This window comes from Trachinotus anak, unplaced genomic scaffold (assembly GCF_046630095.1).
Source record: "Trachinotus anak isolate AG129_WGS33_773 ecotype Australia unplaced genomic scaffold, CSIRO_AGI_Tana_v1 ptg000024l, whole genome shotgun sequence".
NCBI lineage: Eukaryota > Metazoa > Chordata > Actinopteri > Carangiformes > Carangidae > Trachinotus > Trachinotus anak.
In genome coordinates this window covers 4,682,563-4,705,835 of record NW_027273875.1, presented here as the reverse complement: position 1 = coordinate 4,705,835, position 23,273 = coordinate 4,682,563, and the positions used below count along the sequence as shown (strand labels likewise).

Genomic DNA, 23,273 nt, shown 5'->3' with positions numbered 1-23,273 from the left:
TGCTTTCTCTGCAAGTCTCTGTCAGCAGAATTTCTAATGAATTGCACAAAAGCCGGTTTACCATGCATGCACTCATGCATGCACGCACGCACACAGCTACATGCACAAACAGACACAGACCAACTTTCCTTTTGTGCACAACAGAAATGGCTTTAGGAAAGAATGAATGAGGTTCTTGCGCACGTAGAGAGGAAATGTCTTCCATAAATTGATTTTTCTTTGTTCTTAATGACTGCCCTGTCCCCGAGCAGTAGTGTGTGATGAAGTGTGTGCATTTATTATGAGGATTTTGAATTTTTGCATTCTAAATGAAGACATACAACTTCCCTGGATGGCTCCTCTTGTAAATGAGGGTCAGTTACTTGAAAGAAATTGATGTTGACTATTTATTTTTCTAAAATTATTTTAATTATTTTTGCTTTACTGGACAGTAATGGGAATAGCAGTAGTAGTAATAAGAGGAGAGGTAGAGACAGGAAACCTGGGGAGGAAGTGAGGGTTATGATATGCAACAAAGGTCCCAAATCCAAGGTTGATGTTTTTGTCCCCCACCTCCTACATTGGAGTCACTCTGAAAAGCCAGTGCTTACAACCACCAATAGCTCTTTCAATGTACATGTTTTAGAACTGTTTTAAAATGGGCTTGAAAAAAAATGTGAACCTTAAATTGCCATTATTGCTGTGTCTGAGATGTCTTGATTGAACTAAATATTGAGGGTCTCTCCAGCTAATTGGTTACACACATTTCTCAATGCAAGGTTCACTTTTTGAACCTTCCTCACGCAGTTCTCTGAACCAACCCATAGCTCCACAATGTAGCAATGCAACCAAGTGATTAGATCAACTAATTCTACCAGAACTCCTACAACAAGAAGACTCTGTCTCCCACCCACTGAGCCAGTGAAACTCATGTAATGAGGTTGGTTTACTTAACACCTTGATTAAAAGGGGGATACATACTCAATCCAAGATTACCAGCAGCTTTTAAAGGTGTCTAGCCCAAGTCTTAAAGCAGCTATAATTGATGTCTTTAAAATAATAATGTATAAAATAACAATGGGAAAATTATGTGAAATTGTGAAAAAGGTCAATCATAATATAATCAAATCTTTGATTGATAAATCAAGATTTCGTTTATTGATGGATAAATTAATGAATAATATAATATGAAATTAAATTAAAGGGTGAATTTCCACACTCACTCCAACTCCAACAACTCACTCTGCAGGCGTGTTTATATTTATTTAAATTTCTATAAACATCCTTTTCTTCACAGTTTGCTCACCGACATTATATCGATCTTTTCTTCAGCTGGTGGATGGCATGTGACCAGCAGTTCACCTTTTCCACCCACCTCAAGGCACTGTGCGCGTTACCAGAGCCCTGTTTCCATTTACACACAACTTCATATGAATAAAACCCACACCTTGCTCAGAAGTGATCACACCCACATTTGATGAACAATTCTGTTCCTAAGCAACTGATCCTCTCCGTGTGGGGTTTGCATGTTCTCTGCGTGTCTGTAATTCCTCCAGGCACTCCACTTTCCTCCCACAATCCACTGACACGCAGTGGAGCTGGAGTGCACATTTTAAATTGCCCCTATGTGTAAATGTGAGCATTTGTGGGTGGTCTGACACAATGGGTGAATAGCTAAAGGTGTGCGTGGAAAGGCTCCATCTCTCTGTGACAGCTGTAAATGTGGAAATAAATGCTGGACTAATGAACACTCAAAGGTCTCATGTTGCATTTTCTGAACATTTCTGGAAGTAAGGAGGCTTTATATTCCCTCTGAACTGCTTGTTGGATGGTTGGATAATTTTGAAAAAATCCCCTACCTCCACACCTTTCCGATGCTGTGTAACAGGTGCCTATGTCTGACCAAGTCTGCTTAAGAAATTCTACCCCCTAAAAAGGTCTAAAGCCCTGCCACTGGCTCTAAGAGGCTGCAGTGTCCAATACACTCCACAATCATTAAATATTGTCAGGAAAATCAGTCTGACTCTGTTGAGTCCTTTAGAATGACACTTGAAACTCATCTTCTTGCCCTAATTTTTAAGTAATTGCTTCTTCTCTCTACTTTGGGCCCAGTGAACAGTGAACAGAAATACAAAACTATGGGTAACAAAGTCGTAACATTTTAGAGGTAAGGAGAAATAAACTCATATTTTTGTAAGCACTGATTACCAACGGGATACAACAAAAAAAAAATACAATTTTAGGAAAATAGTGCTAGAAATCTTGTACTTGTTGTGTAATTAAAGGGGAGAACAGCCACACATTACAATACAGCCCATATACCTCAATCCAAATCATACAATGAAGTGGGTGTAATTAGCTCCTTTTTTCCTACACACCTCTATAATCCTTTGTTAATGAGTAAAACTACAATGTGCATTTTGCATTACACAGTAATGGTTAGGGATATTTTGTCACCCAGTACTGTATCCCATAGGTACCCAGTTTTTACAAAAAATACATAGAGTTTAATGTATTTAAAATGTCCAGTTGTTCTTCCCTTGATCTCTTGTTTTCTTCCACTGTACCTACATTTAAGTACCTTTTGGGACCTGTCATCTGCACCCGATCCATACAATGAAACAAATGATATTCAACTGTAAATCACATGCTGTATTATAATATTACCAGATGAAAATACATAAGCTGCTAATTGGACCCTATAGCACTTTGCACCTCATTTCATTACTGAATGACCTCTGTGAAAGCCTTGTGCCAGTCGAGGTAAGGGGGTAAGAGAGGACGTGGTGTGATGTGGATAAGAACTTGTGGCCATGCAGAAGGCAGCGTTGACAACTGCATATGTTGCTATTCTGTACATGTATTTGTAACATATCCATTTGTTTTGTATAGCAAATACAAAAACAGATCTACTTGTATATCAAAATCCTTGCCTTTTCTACAGAGCATGGCTGATGTCATGCAGCAAGAAAAACAATTGTTCTCAATTGCTTTCAAATTTAAAAACTGTGCGCACAAATTACTAATTGTGCCCTTGAATGACTTAATTTGTGCACATGATTTAACTGATGGGATGTGTTCTGTCGGTATAAATCATATGAAAGGAGGAGGTGGAGGAGGAGGAGGGGAGGGGACAGCCTTTTTGTAATTGAAACACTGCCCATTAAAATGTCTGTGCACGTCCCAACCGGCATTGGCCGTCTGGCCCGTAGGAGGGATCTGCTGCTCCTGACCAAAGTGCAGGACAGACGGACAGATGGAGCAAGGGACTGTCACAATCCTCAGGCCTTGCTGCTATTGAGGCAAAGAAAAGACAAGACAGGTTCATTCTAAATGTTTTTTGTCCTCTGACAGTCTTGTCCTGTTCTCTTTTTAATGGTCAGTGTTGTGGTGACATTCCCCGTTTGTCCTGTTGTTGACATTCCTCTCTTGTTGTCTTGAGCCTGGAGGCTTTCCATCCCACTCTACCTCCCTCTCTCCTTCTTTCTACTATCAATTATGTTAACAGCAGCCCGAAGCTTCCTCATAGCATGTTGCTCCATTTTGTGACAGGAAGCCTTTCTGCTGTTACTTTATGGCCTCCTGCTACATTATTGCACTGCACTGGTAATAGAGCTTACTCTCTATTCTACTCCAGGCTTTGCCCTGCAATCCAATTTGTCTTTCCAACACTAGGCATTTTCTGGTGACAATGAAGTATGTTTATGGCTGTGCTGATGTCATCACATTTCTGTTTGTCCCTCATCTCCCAGGGCACAGCTTACCGGAAAATGAATTATACAACACAATGGAAAGGATGGATGTTCTGCAGTCAACTTGAGGCCAATTTGCCCTAACATGACTTGGCTTATGTTTCTAGCTGGCTATACAACTGGAGATGATCTGCCAGCATCCTTGAGAAATTATGTTTTCCTCCTTTTTCCACTCATGTTAATTATGTATTACTAGTAAGAAGCTGGTGGAGGCATGTGGTGTGACAGGTTTACTTTTGATTGGCACAAGGGCCATAAATAGCACATCAAGCATTCCTACAGTAATTGTTAGTCATATTTGAGCCCCTATGCATTGTATAACATGCACAATGTGAATCCACTGGAGAGCCACAGCCTTGAATCATTCATTGATTTAAGTGAATAGCTCAGGCTGAAATATGTCGGGCAGGCAGTACTCATGCATGCAGCCCTGGGCTTTGAGCCTCCCACCGGCACTGTGTGGAGCAACTGGTGTTGCACCTCTCTCTTTGCATGGGCAGTGTTTGAGCTGCTCAACTGAAGATATTTCTGTGCATTTGAAATATTTAGTCAGATCTCCTTTTTTATCATGCTGAAAATTATGCTTAAAGAACAGCTTCACATCTTTTCAAATCCATCATATATACACAGCAGTCTTAGGTAATGAAATCAATCTTATATCTTATACTAAATTTCTAAACTAACAGTCTTTTCAGTACAAAATTGTCTAATTGTTTCCCTGGGCAGTGTTTCCTTGCTGTGAACTGCAGTGTGGTGTGAAACACAAAAAGGGAATTTTATACTAAACAGACTCTAACTATCTGGACAGCAACTCTGGAGCTGCAGGGTCCAGATCTGCCACTACAACACTCATTATTTTTATCATTATTATTATTATTATTATTATTATTATTATTATTATTATTATTATTATTATTATTATTATTATTATTATTATTATCATTATCATTTGGGGCTGCTATTATTGCTGCTGTTCATAACAACATTACACCTATGGATATTACTATTATTATTTTCGCTATAACAATCAACAATCAACACTATAAACAGCTGTTCAAGACAGACTTGAAAATATCCTTTCATATGATATGAAGTACTTAATGTACTTTAGATGTGCTAAGAAATCAATATTTTTAAAAGTGGGTCAAATGACTATGCATCGTGTGAATGGGGTCTCTATTTCTATGCATATGATATCTGCCAAGCATACATACATATATCACTGATATATGTTTTAATGTAATTTCTCTGTTCTTCTTTATTTCTTCCCTCTGAGGATCAATGAAGTCCTTTCTCGGTTTAGGTTTGTGGAAATTATGCATTTATTTTGAAGTATTCCTGGGTTGGGCTCAGGCTTTTATTCTGAAGGCGTGTGGCCGCCGGCGGAAGTGGCGGATGTATGTCATGGCTGTAGGTCTAGTCTGAATCACTAGTTAAACTTTCGGTTTTCTTTGGAAAGACTGTGCTCATGGCGACGTTTTTCGGTGAAGTTTTGTCGGCGTATTCTCGAGCAGTGGAAGAGGACGACGACGACGACATCGAGGAAAACGAAGAAGATGAACAAATCCGCAGAGAGCTGGAGGAAAAGAGGTAATTAGCGTTAGCTAGCTAGCATGGAGAGGCAGGAAGCGATAAGTCAGGAGGCATGGAAGAATTACAGTAGATAAAGCAGACACTTGCTTCCAGTGAAATGAACTGTGAATTATCTTTTAGTGGTGAATATGAATGCGGCTCCCGTCTTAGCATTTTAAATCGGGTTTGTACCACAAAACACCGTTAAAGACCTCTGACGGCTCTTGCCAGCCATCATGACACATGATATTTAGGACTGTTATCATGGCAGTTGAAATTGTCTATGTACAAACAAAACTAGAGGTAAATTACCACACACCAATTCCTACACAGTGAACATGGGGCTTTTGTATTTGTATAAACAAATACAGTAAAAAGTACTATATTTTTATCTGAAATGACAAACTGGGAATACTCACACATAAATAGCCCTAACTTGTTCCTAAGTGGTGATGTAAGAAACTAATGGTGATTACTTGGTTCCTTGAAATTTTTTACCACAGACCTGCTGTTTTTTATCCTTCCATATAACTGCAGTCACTTATCTCAGGTTGATTTCAATCAAAATCTTGAAATTATAGTTGCAGTGGTTCCCAAAACTGTTCCTCCTGCTCTAACCTACATCACTTTTTAATTCATCAGGGAGGTTCATCTGCACTGGAGCGCTGAAGTCTCTGAATCACTAAGGTCTGGAAACAAGTTGCAATGTTCAGACTTCATCCTTGCTGTTGGACACAACGCTGCTAGTAAGTGGCTCCTGTATGGTACATTACCTGTGATGAGTCCGTCAAACACCACCCTCAGTCATATTACACATCGATTGAAACATTAATGACCCCTGTGTGGAAATTCGAACTTGGATAAGTCCAGTGACTGTAGCTCTACTTAGGAGTAATACAGCAGACTTCCAAGAATGTTTTTACTTGGGCTTTTAAATATGATAAGATGTGTAGCGAGCATAGGCTTTGCACATAATTTGTTCAACATAATCTCTAGACAGTATCACACCACTATATATACACATGCAATTGATATGAATAAACACTAAGATTTTACAGTGTTAATGCTGAAAACTGAAAGATTAACAGCAATACCAGTTTTTGATTTTACCATGCTTGTCCTCAAAACGTATTGTTGAGTTAAGTTATTTCAAAGGGTTGCATTGTTACAAATGTAAGAGTGATTTTGAATACAGCATTTTGATTTTACCAGGGGTTCAGGTGGTGCGTTTGCACCCCTTGCAGGTCAGCAGAAAACAGTCTAATTTAAATTCCTTAACAACATTAAAATGCATTAATCAGTATTTTAATATTGTATATGTATCGTGAGAGGTGTCGCTTGTAGTAATAAGCCCACACAGAAGCGTTATAGCACCTTTCAGCTCATTGTTAACATTTTATGGCCTGCAATTTTGTTGCTTTGGTTCTTTAACTTCTTTTCTAGGGTTAGGTTTAGGGTTGCTGTTTTTCAGCAAGCAAGCTCTGATAAACCCACAGTATGCCACCTATACAGCACCAAACAGAAGACAAACAAAGCTGGCAACTAAATAATGATCAACAGATGTTTTTTTAAGCAAAAATGACAAATATTTGCTGCTTCTGTCTGATCAAATATGAGAATTTGTTGCATTTCTTTGTCTCACATTATAATAAACTGAATATTTTTAGATTGGATGTTAGTCAGACAGAATCACTATTTTCTGGCATTTTATTGACAGAACATTTGATTGAAAAAAAAAAGATTGGCACAAAATGAAAATAACCACATATAATCTACCCAGATATATGTATATGTATGCCATTCATTGAAACATTGAAGTGGAATAACGTCACCATGAAAAAAAAATCACAAATCAGCTGTTGTTGGACACTGAGAGGATCTGTCTTCACAGGCGTTCTGTCAGCGTACGTTCTCACCTCTTCAAACTGGGATGCAGTGGGACATGCATCAGTGTGGAACGAGAGGAGCCGGCCTGTAACTGGGCAAACCAGCGAGGAGTCAGCATGTGTTTTCTACAGACACAAGGACAACCCATCAGTGAGTGAAACTGAGCAAAATACCCGAGAACATCACTTCAAAATGTGTCTTCTATTTCACTAATCCCACAGAAAGCACCAGGTTGTTGTAAACTCAATAATCATTCAGTTTAATGTGATAGCTTCTGACCACCTTATAACCCTAACTCTTGTATAGAGAGAACATTACAATGGCTGTGCTCAGTTCATTGTCATGCTACAAGCACCCACCAGATTAAGGAAAAGAGGTGCATAAATTTATGGGGAAATATAAGGAATGCAGATAGAAACAATAAATTTGGTGAAGCCATTTATATGACAGCATCAATCAAACACTATTTCAGTCTCAGGTCTACTCTATCACATTTTATAAATGGTCACATCGTGTGTAATTGATGTGATAGAGTAGCATTTGCACAGTGATGTATTTCAGGAATAAAACATGAAACCCCACTTTTGCTCTAAAAGTTGGAAAGTAGGCCATGACACACAGGATTAATGAGCCATGGTAATCCGCCGTCTCAGCGTTTCTCAGCTAAACTGTCAGAATACGGAGTTATAACCGATCAGTCTGATGTTTGTGGAGGTGTATGTGGTTATTTTCTATCAGTCTAGTGTCATTTGCATATGGTTTAATCAACATAGTAAACAGCTGTGTCTGATAGCACTGTGCTGCTGAGGAGGCTTCAGATTTATCACGCATTTCTTCTCCTGTTACCTTCAGATGGCTACAGAGATTTAATGAGCTGAAGGAGAAGGCTTTCATACAGTGTAAAGCAGCTGTGGATAGCAGATAGTTTAACAGTCACCCAATGATTTACTGAAATTCATGTTATAACCTTCACTTTTACAGCTGATTTAAATGTACCTATAGGTTAGAGTGTGTGTGGGTGGGTGTGTGTTTACATGTTTTTGGAGCTTTTTTTCCTGTACTGACTGAAAATGAAGGAAGAGAGAAAGACGTGCAACAAGCAGGTATGCTGGGGTTAGAGAATGTTTGGTACAAAGCCGCAATGATTAGTCAACTAATTTATTCAGTTAGTTGAAAGACAATTATATCTTGACAGTCAATAATTGATTTTAAGTCAGGCAAACATTTGCTGTATCCAGGTTCTCAAATCAAAGAATTCTCTTAGGTTTCCCATCAGGTTGCCAGCTGAGTGACTTGCAACAAACGAGCCTGTGAGACATCTATCCTCAGCACCGTCTCATACAGTTTTTACCAAAATCCAACACCTCTCTTTGCACTACCTCATTTGAATGAAACTCCCACTGTCTCCTCTGCTTTGGGTGCTGAACTGCACTACATGAAAATGCCAGACAGACAAGCAAAGTGACTGTCAAGCTCAGGAAAAAACCGAACTGTTGGAGCGATGCTTGAGCTGTTTGTGACCCCCATGAAAACAAAGCTTCCTGTATTTTGAGTAACACTACACAGACAGTCTCAAACTGTCTTTAATCCACACATTTGAAATGAAATGTCTTTTCCCCAAAGGTTTTGATATGCCAAGTGCTTTGCTACATTGCAGAAGACCAGCTGTTTCAGTGGACAGAAAAGGTACGTTTATACAACAAAATCAGTTGGATGGTATTGTGATTAAATGATGCCTTTATGTGGAGAAGGTGAGGGCAGTTTCCCCTTCTCAGCCTGTAAACAGATAGCAGGTTCACAACCATGCACATTCACGAGGCACAACAACAACATAGCAACACGAGAACGTCAATATGATTATATCACACACAGAATCATTATCCTGTACATAATCATTAGTGTCACTCACACACAAACTAATTAAGCTACTTCACTGTCAACAGCCTAATTCTCATTACATATACACTCAGTGGCCATTTTATGAGGTACGCTTGTACACCTGCTTGCAAAAATCTAATTAGGCAATCATGTAGCAGCACATCTGGGTGCCTAGGTGCACGCTGACATTGTTGTTGTGACCAAACAACAGACTGGAGAAGAAATTTGGTCTTAAGTGACTGTGAGCGTGGAATGATTGTTGGTGCCAGACAGGCTGGTTTGAGTGCTGATATCCTGAATTTTCACAAAGTCTTTAGTCTTTACAGAAAATGGTGCGAAAAACACAGTTGACAAATCTGCAGCAACTGTGTGACGCTATGTAAACAATCTCTAAAGCATGTTTCCAGCTACTTGTTAAATCCATGCTACCAAGAATTCAGGCTGTTCTGAGGGCTAAAAGAAGAAGTAGGAACGTGTACCTGATAAAGTGGTCACTGAGTTTACCATAGTTATTTGTCAACTGACAAATATGTTTATCACATATTTAGATTACAGTGGTCAAAATCAAACATGCAGGTATTCTAAAGGGTGATCAACATGGTGAAGGTGATGCTGTGTTGGGCTGACTATGTTTGTATGTCTCTTGTAGGTTTTTGACTGTCTGTCCCACAGAGAGCTAAATGTGACTGTGTTGTCAGACAGCTCTGTGGCTGATTACAAGACAGCAGACTATCTGTGCACTAGCTCTGCTCCCTTCCTGCGCTCTCTGCACACCGGTACTTTCAGTGGTCAACCTGTTTGCCAGTCACTGGAGCAACCCAACATAATAACTGGACTTCCAGCTGCAGGTACTAGGATTGCACACTTTCAGTTTCACTAATTCAGGTTTCTCAAATTCTTGAACTCACATTACATGGCCATGTTTTTCTCCTTTCCTTCATCATACTTGCAAACACACTCAAAAACACTATAGGTACATCAAAGCTGCACAGCTTGTCTGTCATACTGCTCTGCATGTTGTTCAGTTTGGTGTCACTTTTTAAATGTTAAAGGTAAAGTTGCTATGGGTCATTGTATTTGTTGTCTCTACAGTATGAAACAACATGAGCTTGTACCAGGCATGATCACGATCTTATCTTGTTTCTACATGAATTGAATAGTGTAACATGGAAATGTTGTTGACAGCTCTGCCCAGGTAACATCAGCTTTACAGACCAACAGGACAGACTGCTCTGACTCTGAATCCTAGAGGTCTGAGTTCACAGCTTTTAAGGTGATAAGCCTAAAACGTCATTATGGTCTGCTTTGGCTCCTTTCCATCTTTACTGCCAAAAGTCCTAGATACCATGTGTTTTGTCATTGTGGGCCGCTCCTCCAAGTTTCTGATGCCAGTAAAGGTTGTTGATAGTGAAGCAAGACAATCTGAAGCAAGTTGAAAAAAAAGCTTGGTAGTCTTTGTCTTTTCACTTACACACATCTAGAAAAGACATTACGCTGTACTCACTTAGATCACTGCTTTCTATGAATTAACGAACCAAAACAATGCAGGCTAGAAATCCAGTCAGTTTGATTCTATACTCTTCCTGCTGAAGTGTCCTTGAGCAAGAATCTGAAACCCAAATTGCTCCTGATGTGTGTATGTGTGGAAAAACTGAAAGTGGCTTTGGACAGAGGCATCTGCCAACTGAATGAAATGCAGCACCATTAGGCTCCCCAACACTCACTGAGAACACATAGTCTTGCATCCTGATTTGGTCATTTTCATTCTGGTGCACTTAAAGACATTGACACTCCAATTAAACGGATGTATCATCAGGATAAAGAACTTGAGCCTTGGTCACTGCGGACTGACGGGTTACACACCTCATGTCAAACAGTCCTCTTTCATTGTGTAGTCACCAGATAACTTTGCACTCTTCTACTTTGTGCTGTTTCATCAGTACTGAACCACTGCCAGGTCCACCGAATCGCCACTGTTGTTTACCAGTGTTACAGTGATGTCATCGGCCCTGACTCTGTCACCATGGAGACCTACAAGCCTGCACTAACCAAGCTTGGGAAGTCCATAAAGGTGAGGTGCTTTTTGTAACCGAGGGGGCTTTTGGAAGGTCAGAGTGGTCAGAAAGAGGAAGAGAGCAGATGCCCCACTCATTTAAAGTTTAGCAGATATCTAAAGTGAATGAAAGATGCACACACTGGCCAACATCTTGAAAGAAATGTCAACACTGAGTTGTGCTTCTCGCTGCACATTAGACGATGATGTTACTGTAGGTTTTGACAGCAGATGGGTATAGAGATAGAGCTGCTGGTTCCAGAAGTGTTGTTGTCCTATATTACTCCCTTTCCACCAACACAAACCTAGTGCTGTTTCTGGGCTGGTGCCAATGCCGGTTTGGTGTTAGTTCACTTTGGAGGAAAATCCAGTCAGAGGTGGGATTAAGAGCAGTAGCACTTCCTTCTTGAATTTGTTGAGAAACTGCTGCTGTTAGTGCCGCACGTAGCCAATGATAAACTGTTTAACTGATTTTTTTTAACACTTTAATCCTCTGTTTCTTTCTCTCTTCAGTTGGACTCGTCTCCGAGCACAGACGTCCTCCGCAAATTTGTCAAAACCACTGACATCCAGAGTAATCTTTATATCTGAAAATGGCCATTTTGCACACTGAGCTGTGCATTGTAATTCTATTTTCCTGTGGTAAAATACTGTCGTTTTTAATAAAAAAAAAAATTAAGTAAGCGAAGGTTTGGGTCTCATTATTTTCTGAAGACTGAATTCTGTACCATTACCTTCTAACACTTTGGTCCAGAGTGAATGTCAAATATTGGATGCATTGCTATTAAATTCAGTAGGATAAACTGTATGAACTTGGACAATTTATGTCTCACCACCAACAGATAAAAATTTAGAACTTAGATAGAAGATATCTAATCTTTAAGACTAATTTTAAGACTAATGACATTAGTCTTAAATTTTTTTTTTTAATTTTCTGAATATGAAATAAAATGTTTTGTCCTGATCACCTATCATATTCTTCACACAGGATCACACTTTTTTGCCCGACTAATATCTTGTCACATAAATAACATAATTCTGTTGATATTACACATTCTTACTGTCAACAGATCCATGTAAAGACCAAAACAAATTGATCCTGCTATGAAGTATATGCATCATCAAAGCCCGATTAAAGAGCGTTGTTGTTCATAAACTGTTAAAAACAGATCAGTGAGACACTATTAAATTTAGTGACATGCTTCAGTGCATTGAACCCCACAAACTCCCATCATTCAGCTATAAACTTTATCCATCTGCAGATGAAAGTAGTCCCCAACAAATGCACTGTTCACTCCTGTTTGAGTCATGTTTGCTGATAACTAGTGTCTGGCTGGTGTAGAAAAATGTATTGCCTTTTTGACCTGTTTTTAGGATTTATATGTACAATAGGAACAAATGACCTAGGTCAGGAGTCAGACAGTCTTAAGAGAAGGACCAACGTTTTTGGTTTTATGGGATTTGTTGACAAAATCCCAAAAACAAAAATACAGAATATCACCAGCCTTATCCTTTTTAGAATGACGCACATTTAAAAGGTCCTGCCTCGAGTGCTGCATTTAAATTGTGTGTTGTGTTGGATTCACTGATATTCAGGAAGCAATTCAGCACAGGAATAAAAAGCAATTTATCAGTATACATAGCAAATATTTCAGTTGTGCTCATGTTTCTAGTCCCACTGATCTCCAGTCAGCTACAATACAGTGAGGTATCGTGGCAACAGTAGCAACCCTTTTATAACAATACATAATTTATTGTTAGTTATTTTATTAATTACTATCTGTAAAGTAACCAATTAAATATGTAGTGCGGTAAAAATACAATATTTCACTCTGAAATGTAGGCTGATAAAGTAACAAAATGGAAATACTCAACTAAATTACAAGTACCTTAAGTACTTAAGTACAGTATTCAAGTACTTAGTTACATTCTAGCCCTGGTATTTATGAGTCAAAACATTTTCAAGTCCAGTGGAGCTAACTTATTCACGCTGCAGGGCCAAACTAAAGACACATAACAAAGACAACCAAAACAAACAAACAAAAAAACATAAACGAAAAAACTAAACTAAAAACAACAAAACATTAAAATAAATCAGAATCATAGTTGAGCTCTGTGAGAAACCCCAAGTCTGAACTACTACTCTAGTGTTTGTTGTGTGTGTTTATGAGAGGAGGTTCTGGTGTGACCCACTGGCTTATACATCATCGCCATATGTTTATGTTTATTTATCTCTACTCAGCTTTGTTTCATTGTATGTCCATGTGTACCTCCCTGAACATTGTTAGTGGTACAGTATGCTGTGTGTAAGTACATTGAAATCCACTAGAAAGTCAAACTCCTTGTATGCACAAACATGCCTGGCCTATAAAGCTAATAATGAGTTCTCACAGTGTCTCCTCCTGTCCCGGTGGGGGCAGTAATGCTCCGCTGGGCTGTTTGTCAAACTCCAGGACATAAAAGAAGACGAAATGAGCGAAACTCAAACAGACCTGTTGGTATTTACTTTGCATAAACAAACCTGACAGGGATTTACTTTTTATTTTCCATTTCTTCACGTTTAAACATTTAGCGAATAGCGTCGACGAGGCGAGCCGAGAAGATATTTTAACTGTGAGCTAGCGGCACTTTACGTTAGCCTGGTTGGGGAGGCTAGCTATGAGTGCTAGCCGGGTTATAGCATCGACAAACGGCAAAAACAAAGCTTCGGTTCACCGGGGCAGGGAGCACCGAGCCTCCAGAGCTAACAAGGTGCTGGCTGAGAGGAATCAGGCGGTGGTGGCGGTGGGAGCCTGGGTGGAGAGCGGACAAGACTTCCTGGAGCACCCGACGGTAAGTTTGGGATTTAACGCTAAGCTAGCTGTGTTGCCAGGCACCGCAGAGACCGTTACTGCAGGTTTTTAGCAGGACACTGAGCTTTATTCACTTTAACACTTGTTTACATTTACTTTTCTGTTTCACTGCTGTATGTGTAAAAAAATAAATGCCAAATGAGCCGTTTCCCCTTTAAGTTTTTTTTTTTTTTTTTAAATTAAATCCCCACGTAGTAATAAACATTCCTCTGCAATCAAAATGGGGCGATGACATTATTCATTGTTAATATGCTAATATCAAGCTAGTGTCCATACTTTTCTGGCCTCTCAAACTGAAATGGTTGAGTATTAAATAAATACTAAATAAAACATTTAATAAATACTTGGGAACCTGGCTTTTAAAGACACATGAGGAACAACAAGCAAACTGAAGGTCACACTTGGATTTTTGCATAGACACATGGTTTTCTTTTTCTAGTTGGAAGACATTTGTGTAAGTCTGTTCTTGACTGTGGTGATATTGTTTATATGCACTGCACTTTATCACAAGTGATACATTCCTCACTCAACATTGCATCTTACATAAAAGGTTGGATCATTGACAAAAGCATTCAGACCCTTTGCTGTGGGTCTCCAAATAGTGGTCAGGTGCAGCTTTATTACTTGAGATGTGTCTGCAACTTGACTGGAGATCAACTGTGGCAAATTGAATTGGTGGGACATTTCCCGTCCAATCTGACAGAGCTCGAGGTGTGCAAAACTTGTAGAGAGGACTTGGAGCTGTAGGCAACTTCTACAAAGTACTGAATTAAAGCTCTGAGTACTTTTCTAAATGAGAGATTTCAGCTATATATGTTTAATAAATTCTAGAAACATGTTTTCAGTTTGTCATTATGGGTTATTGAATGTAGCTTGATGGGCAACAATGGTAATTTTATTAATTTTAAATGAAACCTACAATATGGTAAGGTGCAGAAAATTGAAGCAGACTGAATACTTTCTGAAGGAACTATTTATAAAGCCCTACCGCAAACACTACCTCATTACCTCTGCTTTCTGCTCTCATGTAATTACAGTACTTACAGTGTCAGGTCACAGGATATGTTAACATCAGCTTAACTACATGTTCAGACTGAGCTGGGAAGAACTGGTTTCAGACACCAAGACAGACTCATTTTAAAAAAAGCATCAGGTGCAAAAAACCTAAAATTGAAATCTTGCATTTTTTTTTTAATTTGGGAGATTAAATAAATTCAATAATGATAAATTGCTATAGATAATTTAAATTTGCTGTTGTTTATTTTTTCTTTTCTTTTTTTAAGAAATGTGACCAAGATGCATACTAACTTGGACAATGCCACTTCTTGTAACAGTTTTTTACAAAAATTTGGGCCCGTCACAATTACTTGTTGTTTTTTATATATATATATATATATATATATATATATATATATATATATAAAATTAAGTTCATGAAATAAAAATTTGCGTTACATCAACATTTGAAGAAATTAGTTGTATTTACGTCTCACTTCAAAAAAACAACAACAAACAATTGTCTATCAAAAATGTTTATTGAATCATTTTCTATCAATTGAGTAATTGATGAATTGTTGTTGCAGCTCTAATCATAGATATAGAGTAACTTTTATTCAAAAATGTACTTCAGTTCAGAAGCATTAGCAGTGAAATACTACTAAATACTAGTACTTAATGCATTCTAAGTGGAAGTATTCATCATACAGGACAGAACAACAGCCCCTGTTATTGTCATATTAAAATATATTATAATACTAGTATAGATAGTATTGAGTACTTTAATTTATACCTATGATTCATATTTTTAAAAACCCATAATGGTTTTTATATAAAATTTAAATCTGCAAAGATCCTGTAATAATAGTTGTATAAATGTATTAGAATACGATATGAAACAGTATCATTTCATGGAAATGCTCAAGTACACGTTCCTTAAAGTTGGATTTAGATTCAGCACCCGTGAAAAGGAGCTTTACTCAGTTGCTGCTTAGATTTGGGATCTAAATTTAGAAATTCATCATGACACCTCACGCGTCTGTGCGGCTGGCTGAAATGTGTTGCACTGTCTGTCTCTACTCATAGCTCTCAGGAGAAAAAGCAGGCAGGTTGGAGGGACTGAATCTGCACAGTCACATAAATTTAGACTGAGGACTGTTCCTTAAGTAGTCCTGACAGTCTTGCCTTGTCTTGGTTTAGGCTCTTGCTTCATTAACCGAGGAGCTCCAGGCAGAAAGGAGGAAGGAGAATGAAGAGAGCCTTCGACGATTTCAAGATGAAGTGCGCCACCGTGTGGCACAGCGAACCCAAGTCTTCAAGAAGAGACAGCAGCCTCAGAGAGAACCAATGGTAAAGATAACATTATTTTGACTGATAGTTAAGTATTAATGGCATAATATTAAAAAATCAAAAAACACATCAGGGGAAAGGACTGGGCTGTCAGTTATTTTTTTCAGATTAACTTGTTAAACGTTTAGTCTGTTGAGTGTAAAAAAATTGTGAAAGTTCGCCTTCACATTTCCCCTTTTCCCATTTCTTTAAATTGCTTTGTCCAACCAACAATCCAAAACTTGAATGATATTACGTGTACATTTACATTGATGCAAAACAATGTGATTGACACCTTCATGGCAAACTGTCCAGGTGAAACCTGACAGGCGAACCCCACAACAACAGCATCGAGTTTGGACCCAGCATCTTTCCGCTGGTGAGAATGTGATGTCTGAGGGAGGTGCTGCACAACAGAGGGTGATGGAGGGGAGCTGTCAGGAGGTGAGACAGTTTTACTTAGCATTGCCACTCTGAAGCATGAGTGAATAATTGAAGTTTTAGAAAAGTAATATCACATTTGTTTACTGTTTTGATGTGTGCATCTTCCAGAAAACTACTGAGTAGCTATTTGGTTTTATCATCTTTTTTCATTTCACTGATTTTATAACCCCCCCATACTGACATGTGACCGTTATTTTGACACATAGCTGAATATTATGGCTGAAATCAGTGTCAACACACATCAAGTGGCCAAAAGCATACTGGCACATATATGTTAACATGAGAATGATCCTGTGCACACAGTCAGGTCCAGAAAGAAATGGGTTTTCTCAGTTTGATGTGAAAGGACTTGACTTGCCAGCACAAAGCCCTGACATCAGCCCCATCCAAGACCTCTGGGATGAGCTGGAATGCCGACTGTCAGCCAGGCTTTATCACCCAACATCACTCTCTGACCTCGCTAGTGCTTTGGTGTCCCAATGGGAGCAAATCCTTGGAGCAGGGTTCAAAAGTATAGCAGAAAGACTGAAACCAGAAGAGTGGAAGTTATTATAGCAGCAAATTTATGACTGTGTTTTTCAAAAGATATGTTTAGCTATGACATATAGGTGTAATGTTTAGCTGATAAATAAACAAAATTGTATCTCAGAAATGTTAGATATATTTGAGGTAATTAGAAACAATGTCTCTATTGCAAGATATATTTCAAAATATCAAAATGTTTGCTTACTTTTTTTATAACTGAATATCAGATGATGTCATCAGATTAAAAAAAACAACAACAAAAAAACTTTTAACATAACAATATTTTAATTAGCTCAAGAAAATCTAGTATTGGTGGCTCTCTTATTTTGACCAGGGACAGAGAGAGACTGCTGAAGATCATGCTGCAGTCTCACATATGTCCTTTATCATCCCCTTGTGATGTACAGTCAGCCTTTTGTGGTCCTATTTTCTTCAGCACAAAGTGTGTGTGTGTTGTTGTTGCAGTGAGAATGATTCCACTGTTTCCTTGTATGAGTAATAAAATAATGTGACAGTGATTAATCTGGAGGGTTATTTATTTCCATGGTTTTCCAGTCTACTGAAGGCATGAAGCAGGTCCGACTCAGGCTGGCTGCCTGTCGGATGATCCCACATGGGGAAATTACGTCAGACCTTCCTGGAGGCAAATGGAACATCTCTTCAACCAGTCATGTGAGCTTCTGTGTCTAAAACTAGTTCCTCTTTTTAAAATGTATAGTTCTTATAATTGTGTATGTTGTTGCACATTCAGGGTATAATAAAAATAATTTTCCTCTACACCCAACAGAAACCTGCATCTCACATGCTGAGGGCAGAGGAGGAAGTGGGAGAGGATGATGTTCAGGGAGAGGAAGAGGAGGAAGGAGGAGATGATCATTTCTTTACCAGTCAACATGAATGTCCCCTCGTTCAGCAGAAGGTGAATGTATATGCAGGATGTAGCAGTGGCACCTTTTTATCATGGTTCACTCTGTGTGCCATGTTGATGGCTTTAGGTGAGCCTCACTGTCAGGCTCGCTGAAGCCTGACACAAACATTTCTTGTTACAGCAAGCTAAGAGTTAAGGGATGACTTAAAAGCTTTGTGGTGGGAGTGCTGTGTTTCTGCTAGTATAGTGTTGTTGCTGCTAAACATAGCAGTTAGTATGGCCAGATAATAACTTTGGCCTCATAAGAGCTGAAAAAGCTCATATATTCTTCAAGTTGCTCTTGTCAACTCATAAATCCAAATAGTTACAACATTATGACAATGATATTGCCCTTAAAAAGCTGACTAATCTAATTACAAGTGTGAAACTGGGGCAAGTTCCATTATACCAGAGTTTGTAGTACAAGTTGTGACTGATGACATCATGGAAGTATACAAGGATAATGATAAATACGTCCTCATAACTTCCATTTCCCTCTAACATCTTGTGATTCACAAGTCCAGGCTACTAACAGGGAACAACAACAATAAAGCAGTTTATTCCTGGCTTCATTTAGCTACGTCCAAACCCTGATGCGGATCGGTTAAAAATGTTTCTATGTACTTCTTGCCAGGAAGTTGATTAACCACAGTAGGCCTTCCTGGTACAGTTTAAGAGAGAGAGTTTAACCCAAAGTTCAGTTGCCTGCAACAGTGATGATTAGATTAAGTAAAGGGGATGGATGGTTATTCAATTAATTCTTCTGTTTTATATTGAATTTGATCACCTAGCAGTTGCTGCAGCTCCACCTGCTATATGTCCTGCTTACTTTACAAGAATTGGCAGATCTTATCCCCAACCATTGGCCATACTCATAATCTTCACTGCTTATTGGTTTTTACTGAAGATATAAAATCTGAACACAGCTCAGAAATGGTTTCATTTTTACGAAACGTGCAGTAATTTAAACTCCTGGGCACTATAGTTTTTAACAAACATTTCTCAAACGGGAGCAAATAGTGGGAATTGATTATTTACAGCAGCAGGACAGTGTATGTTGGACTGACTCAAAGTAAACTATAGTGTTCATATAATGAAGGAAGATGTAACCCTGTGCAACAGTGTGACTCGCTGATGTGTTTTTTTTCTTGTTTTTGTTTATCAGTGGAGCTCAATGGCGCAGAGGAATAAGCTTTATTAGGCTTTGGCTACACAGACAATTCTTATAAGTAGAATCAGTTCCTTTATGTGATGTCAATTAGAAAAATATAGTATAAAGGAAAATATAGAGCATCACCAGACTGATCCTTAACATAGATTTAACTAACATTTACACTGATAAAGTGGCGAGCTTGAAGACGTAAAAAATGTTTTGTTTTCGATTTTAATTACGACTGTTGGCAGCTTGGTACATTCATAATGGTTGAGCTGGTCTTCAGTCGAAACCTCCTGACACTATTCTGACTGTGTATATATTTTCAGGTGAGTGGATGTGTGTCGTGGCATACTGACAAATCACATCCTGATCCTGGTTTCAAGTCCGACCTTAGAGACCCACAGGTCCTGTGGCCTCTAGCTGACCAAGAGGAACTGAAAAGACACGTAAATATCAGACATGTTCATGAAGCTTTGACTTTACTTGTTGAAATGCTGTCAAACCAGATGTTAAAGATAGATAAAGATAAAGCCTCTCTCTGCAGCGTCAGTCTCAGTTCCTGATGCATCGCCGTCAGTTCATGAACATTGAAAGAGAACGAGTGAAGGAGAACAAGCAGCACAGGAAACACCTGAAGAGAACAGCAAGGTGACGAGACCACAGCATTTTCTTCTGTATCACTTCCTCTTAATTATGTGAATGTTTAAAGTAATTTTATGCCCAAAGTCTATCTTATTAGTTTACTACTACTTTGCCAAAATATGGCCCAATGCTGTGTTTCTGTGTGGTGATATCACCATTCTTGAAGCTCCTCCTCTGTGTTTGGAACAGGCTTAACATACAGATGAACTAAAATACTGGCATTTGAATGCAAATTACAAGTGATCGTTCAGCCCCAGTGAAAATCTCTTCCTATATGTGCCTGTCCTCAATTGAAGGATCAAAGCAGAGAAAGAGCAGATTCGTCTGGAGGAAGAGAGAAATTTGGAGAGAGTTCGACAGCTTGCAGAGGCCAGACAGAAGCTGGAGGAGAGAGAGCTGCTAATTCTGGAACGTCTGAAGCTTGAGGAGGAGGAGAGAGCTGTGGAACTGCAGAGGAGAAAAAAGGAGGAGAAAGGGAAAGTAGCTGCAAGGTAATTGAAGGACATTAATTTGCCAAAGCTTAAATGTGTAGTTAATGCAATTACCCATGTGCAAAATATGATCGGACACAATGTAACACTGCAGAAATCTTTATAGTATCAAAATATTATTACAGATATTCATTTTGGTTCGTAATATCTGAAGAGAGACTGTTTTATGGGGTGAAACAGTTGAAACAGTGAAGCGCTTTACCGTGCTGTAAGGGTACCTCAGGTCTGAACTGTTTGGTTCACTTTGTTTTGGCTGGTGTAAAAGCTGTCATTTGAACTCTGGTGCGGACAAATCTGCAAATCAATCTGCTTGTAACTATTTATATACAGTATGATATATTCTTATATATCATCTTATATGTTGCAGTCTTGCAGATTGATAAAGCTCATAATAGGCTATTTCTTAGTTAGCTCTTTGTGAACACCAGAGAAGAAAAATAAACCCATAAGGTTCACGAAAGTGCAACTATCAGTCATCAGAATTAGATTTTCTCACATGGGCCTATATAGCCCAGATGATGGAAGATAATTCCACTAATACGGTCCGATCAGTTACAGACCTGTTCCATAGGAATTCATGTGTACTCTCTGTTTTGTTTGTGAAACGTCAGTATGAGCACAAACCAGACCACAACTTAAATGCAACAATTTATAATTTTTTTTCTTGCCCAGCACCGAATGGACCAAACTACAGTTACACCCTTAAAAAAGTGTAATGGCTTCATGAAGCTGAAGCCTCCCTGATTAACAGGCTCATTTCAACTCTTGGCAGGTTCATTGAGGCTCTGAGAGCTCAGATGAAAGAGCGACTGTCTCAGGAGAAACTGGAGCTTCCTCCTCTCTGCTGCTGTGCATCCTCATTCTGGGACTCCCACCCCGACACCTGTGCTAACAACTGCGTCTTCCACAACAATCCCAAAGGTAGTTCTCACACTCTTACTCTCCCTCACTCTCTATACACACTGCCACTGAGCTTTAGAGGACCTATACATGAAAACATAAAAAAAACACACTCTTCACAGTTACATTTGTCTCTTCCACAGCGTATACCCAGGCGTTACATTCAACAATGCTGAGTTTGGATTTACGGTAAAGGAAGCTGACTGCCTGGAAGAAACACTGTTTAAAGTAACAGTCCAACATTTCGGGAAATGCAGTTTAAGTTGTCAAACCAAGACTCCGATTAAAAGGTGGATATCAGTATGATAATGATACCAATTATCACTTATGCTGTGATGGATTAATGCAACATTATTCCTGCTAAACATTAGCATGTTAGCATTGTCAGTGGGAACATGTTAGTATGTCGATGTTAAAAATGTATCTCAAAGCACCACTGTTCCCACATACAGCCTCACAGAGCCACTAGCATTTGTGTAGATGCTTAGTCTTGATCTGCTGTTTATGAAACCTTTTTTGATACTATTGGACTTTGTTTATTAAATATATTCTGTTTTATACCACGTCACATGAATTTACATTAATAGATTATTTATTGCTAATTTAGAGATTTCATTGTAAGCATACCATCTCCATTGAATTAGTGAAGTCAGGTTTACATGATTAGTAAAGAATCAGGGAAGTCACTGCATATGTAAACTTGAAAATTGCATTTGGAGATTTGTTGTTTATTGTGTGGAATTTGTAAGAATCTGTTTTGGGTCATGTTAATTTAAAAAATAAACTCAATTCTGTCATCTTTAATTATTTTTGTTTACAATTCATTGTTAAAAAGAACAAGTGTGCAAGTCTTAACACCTGCAGGTATCCAAATGTTTATGTTAAATTACCATTGTATTTAGTTTTATGAGCCTCTGTGTTATAAACTAATACCTTCCTATAGGAGCCAAACATTTATTATTTTATATCATTATATTTGTTTTCTAATGGTCATTCAAATTTGCATGCACTCTCTAGGGTCATGTGCTGCACTGTGATAGTTGAATAGTGATTTTTATACACTGACTATATTTTCACAGTGTCAAATGTTGGCCATTTGAAGTCTGTTAAGATTTAAAAGTTATGGGGTGAAACAGTCGATTATCTATTTATTACACTGTTGGATTAATTGACACCCATCACAGTGAACATCAAGTCTGCTATAATTTTAGTAATTTGCTATTGTGTAGAAATATGATTGTCAGTCTGTACTTACTACTGCATTACCATGTGCTAACATATTTGACATAACTAAAAGCACAGATGATATTCTCTGTAATTAAATTAACAAAAAACATCTTAAGTGTGGAACAAAAAAAAAATCAAAAATCCAAAAACATTCCAGTATACCTTGGGATATGGTAGCGGTACTGTAAACTGTACATCACTTGTTGTAAATAGGCTTAAAATTAAGTCATATTTAATTCAACCCATTGTCTCAAGCTGCCGTGGTGGAGTGTACCTAAATACATTTACTCAAGATATTTCCCATTTATATCAACAAGGTAAATAATTTTAGCTAATAAACTGGCAACTGAGTGTGTGATTGGTCAATTTCTAAAATAAAAAGCTTTGTTATACAATAACTTGATAAAAATCATATAAATAGGTTAGAGCTGAAATGACTGGTTAATTAATTGGCAACTAACATTCAATTTGAAAAGCTGAGCCACCTGTGGGCCTTGTACTCACTCATTTCAAAATAGACTTTGAACCAATAGGTCACATGGCTTGGAAGCTGCTGAAAGAAAAATAATAATGAAAAAAAAAAAATAGGAAGGTCATTTAAAAAAAATAGTATAAATAAATAAAGTACTAACATCCAATGTTAATCAGTATGAGCTAACTTGAAGTAATTTTGATAATTTTTA

The 23,273-nt window shown here is 38.3% G+C and overlaps 2 protein-coding genes across 2 annotated transcripts; both read left to right on the top strand.

Annotated features, from left to right (window-relative positions):
- Positions 1-5,099: 5,099 nt before the first annotated feature.
- psmg1 (proteasome (prosome, macropain) assembly chaperone 1) lies at positions 5,100-11,798 on the top strand. The gene is made up of 7 exons (XM_071460480.1): positions 5,100-5,321; positions 5,946-6,049; positions 7,195-7,340; positions 8,814-8,876; positions 9,718-9,916; positions 11,009-11,139; positions 11,635-11,798. Exons 1-7 carry the CDS (start codon positions 5,200-5,202, stop codon positions 11,710-11,712), a joined length of 843 nt encoding a protein of 280 aa, XP_071316581.1. The 5' UTR covers positions 5,100-5,199; the 3' UTR covers positions 11,713-11,798.
- A 1,761-nt stretch (positions 11,799-13,559) lies between these two features.
- Positions 13,560-22,167, top strand: ccdc15 (coiled-coil domain containing 15). Its single transcript, XM_071460478.1, has 10 exons — positions 13,560-13,953; positions 16,170-16,319; positions 16,614-16,742; positions 17,823-17,939; positions 18,055-18,186; positions 19,657-19,776; positions 19,875-19,978; positions 20,269-20,463; positions 21,236-21,384; positions 21,507-22,167. Exons 1-10 carry the CDS (start codon positions 13,780-13,782, stop codon positions 21,554-21,556), a joined length of 1,320 nt encoding a protein of 439 aa, XP_071316579.1. The 5' UTR covers positions 13,560-13,779; the 3' UTR covers positions 21,557-22,167.
- The last annotated feature ends 1,106 nt before the right edge of the window (positions 22,168-23,273 follow it).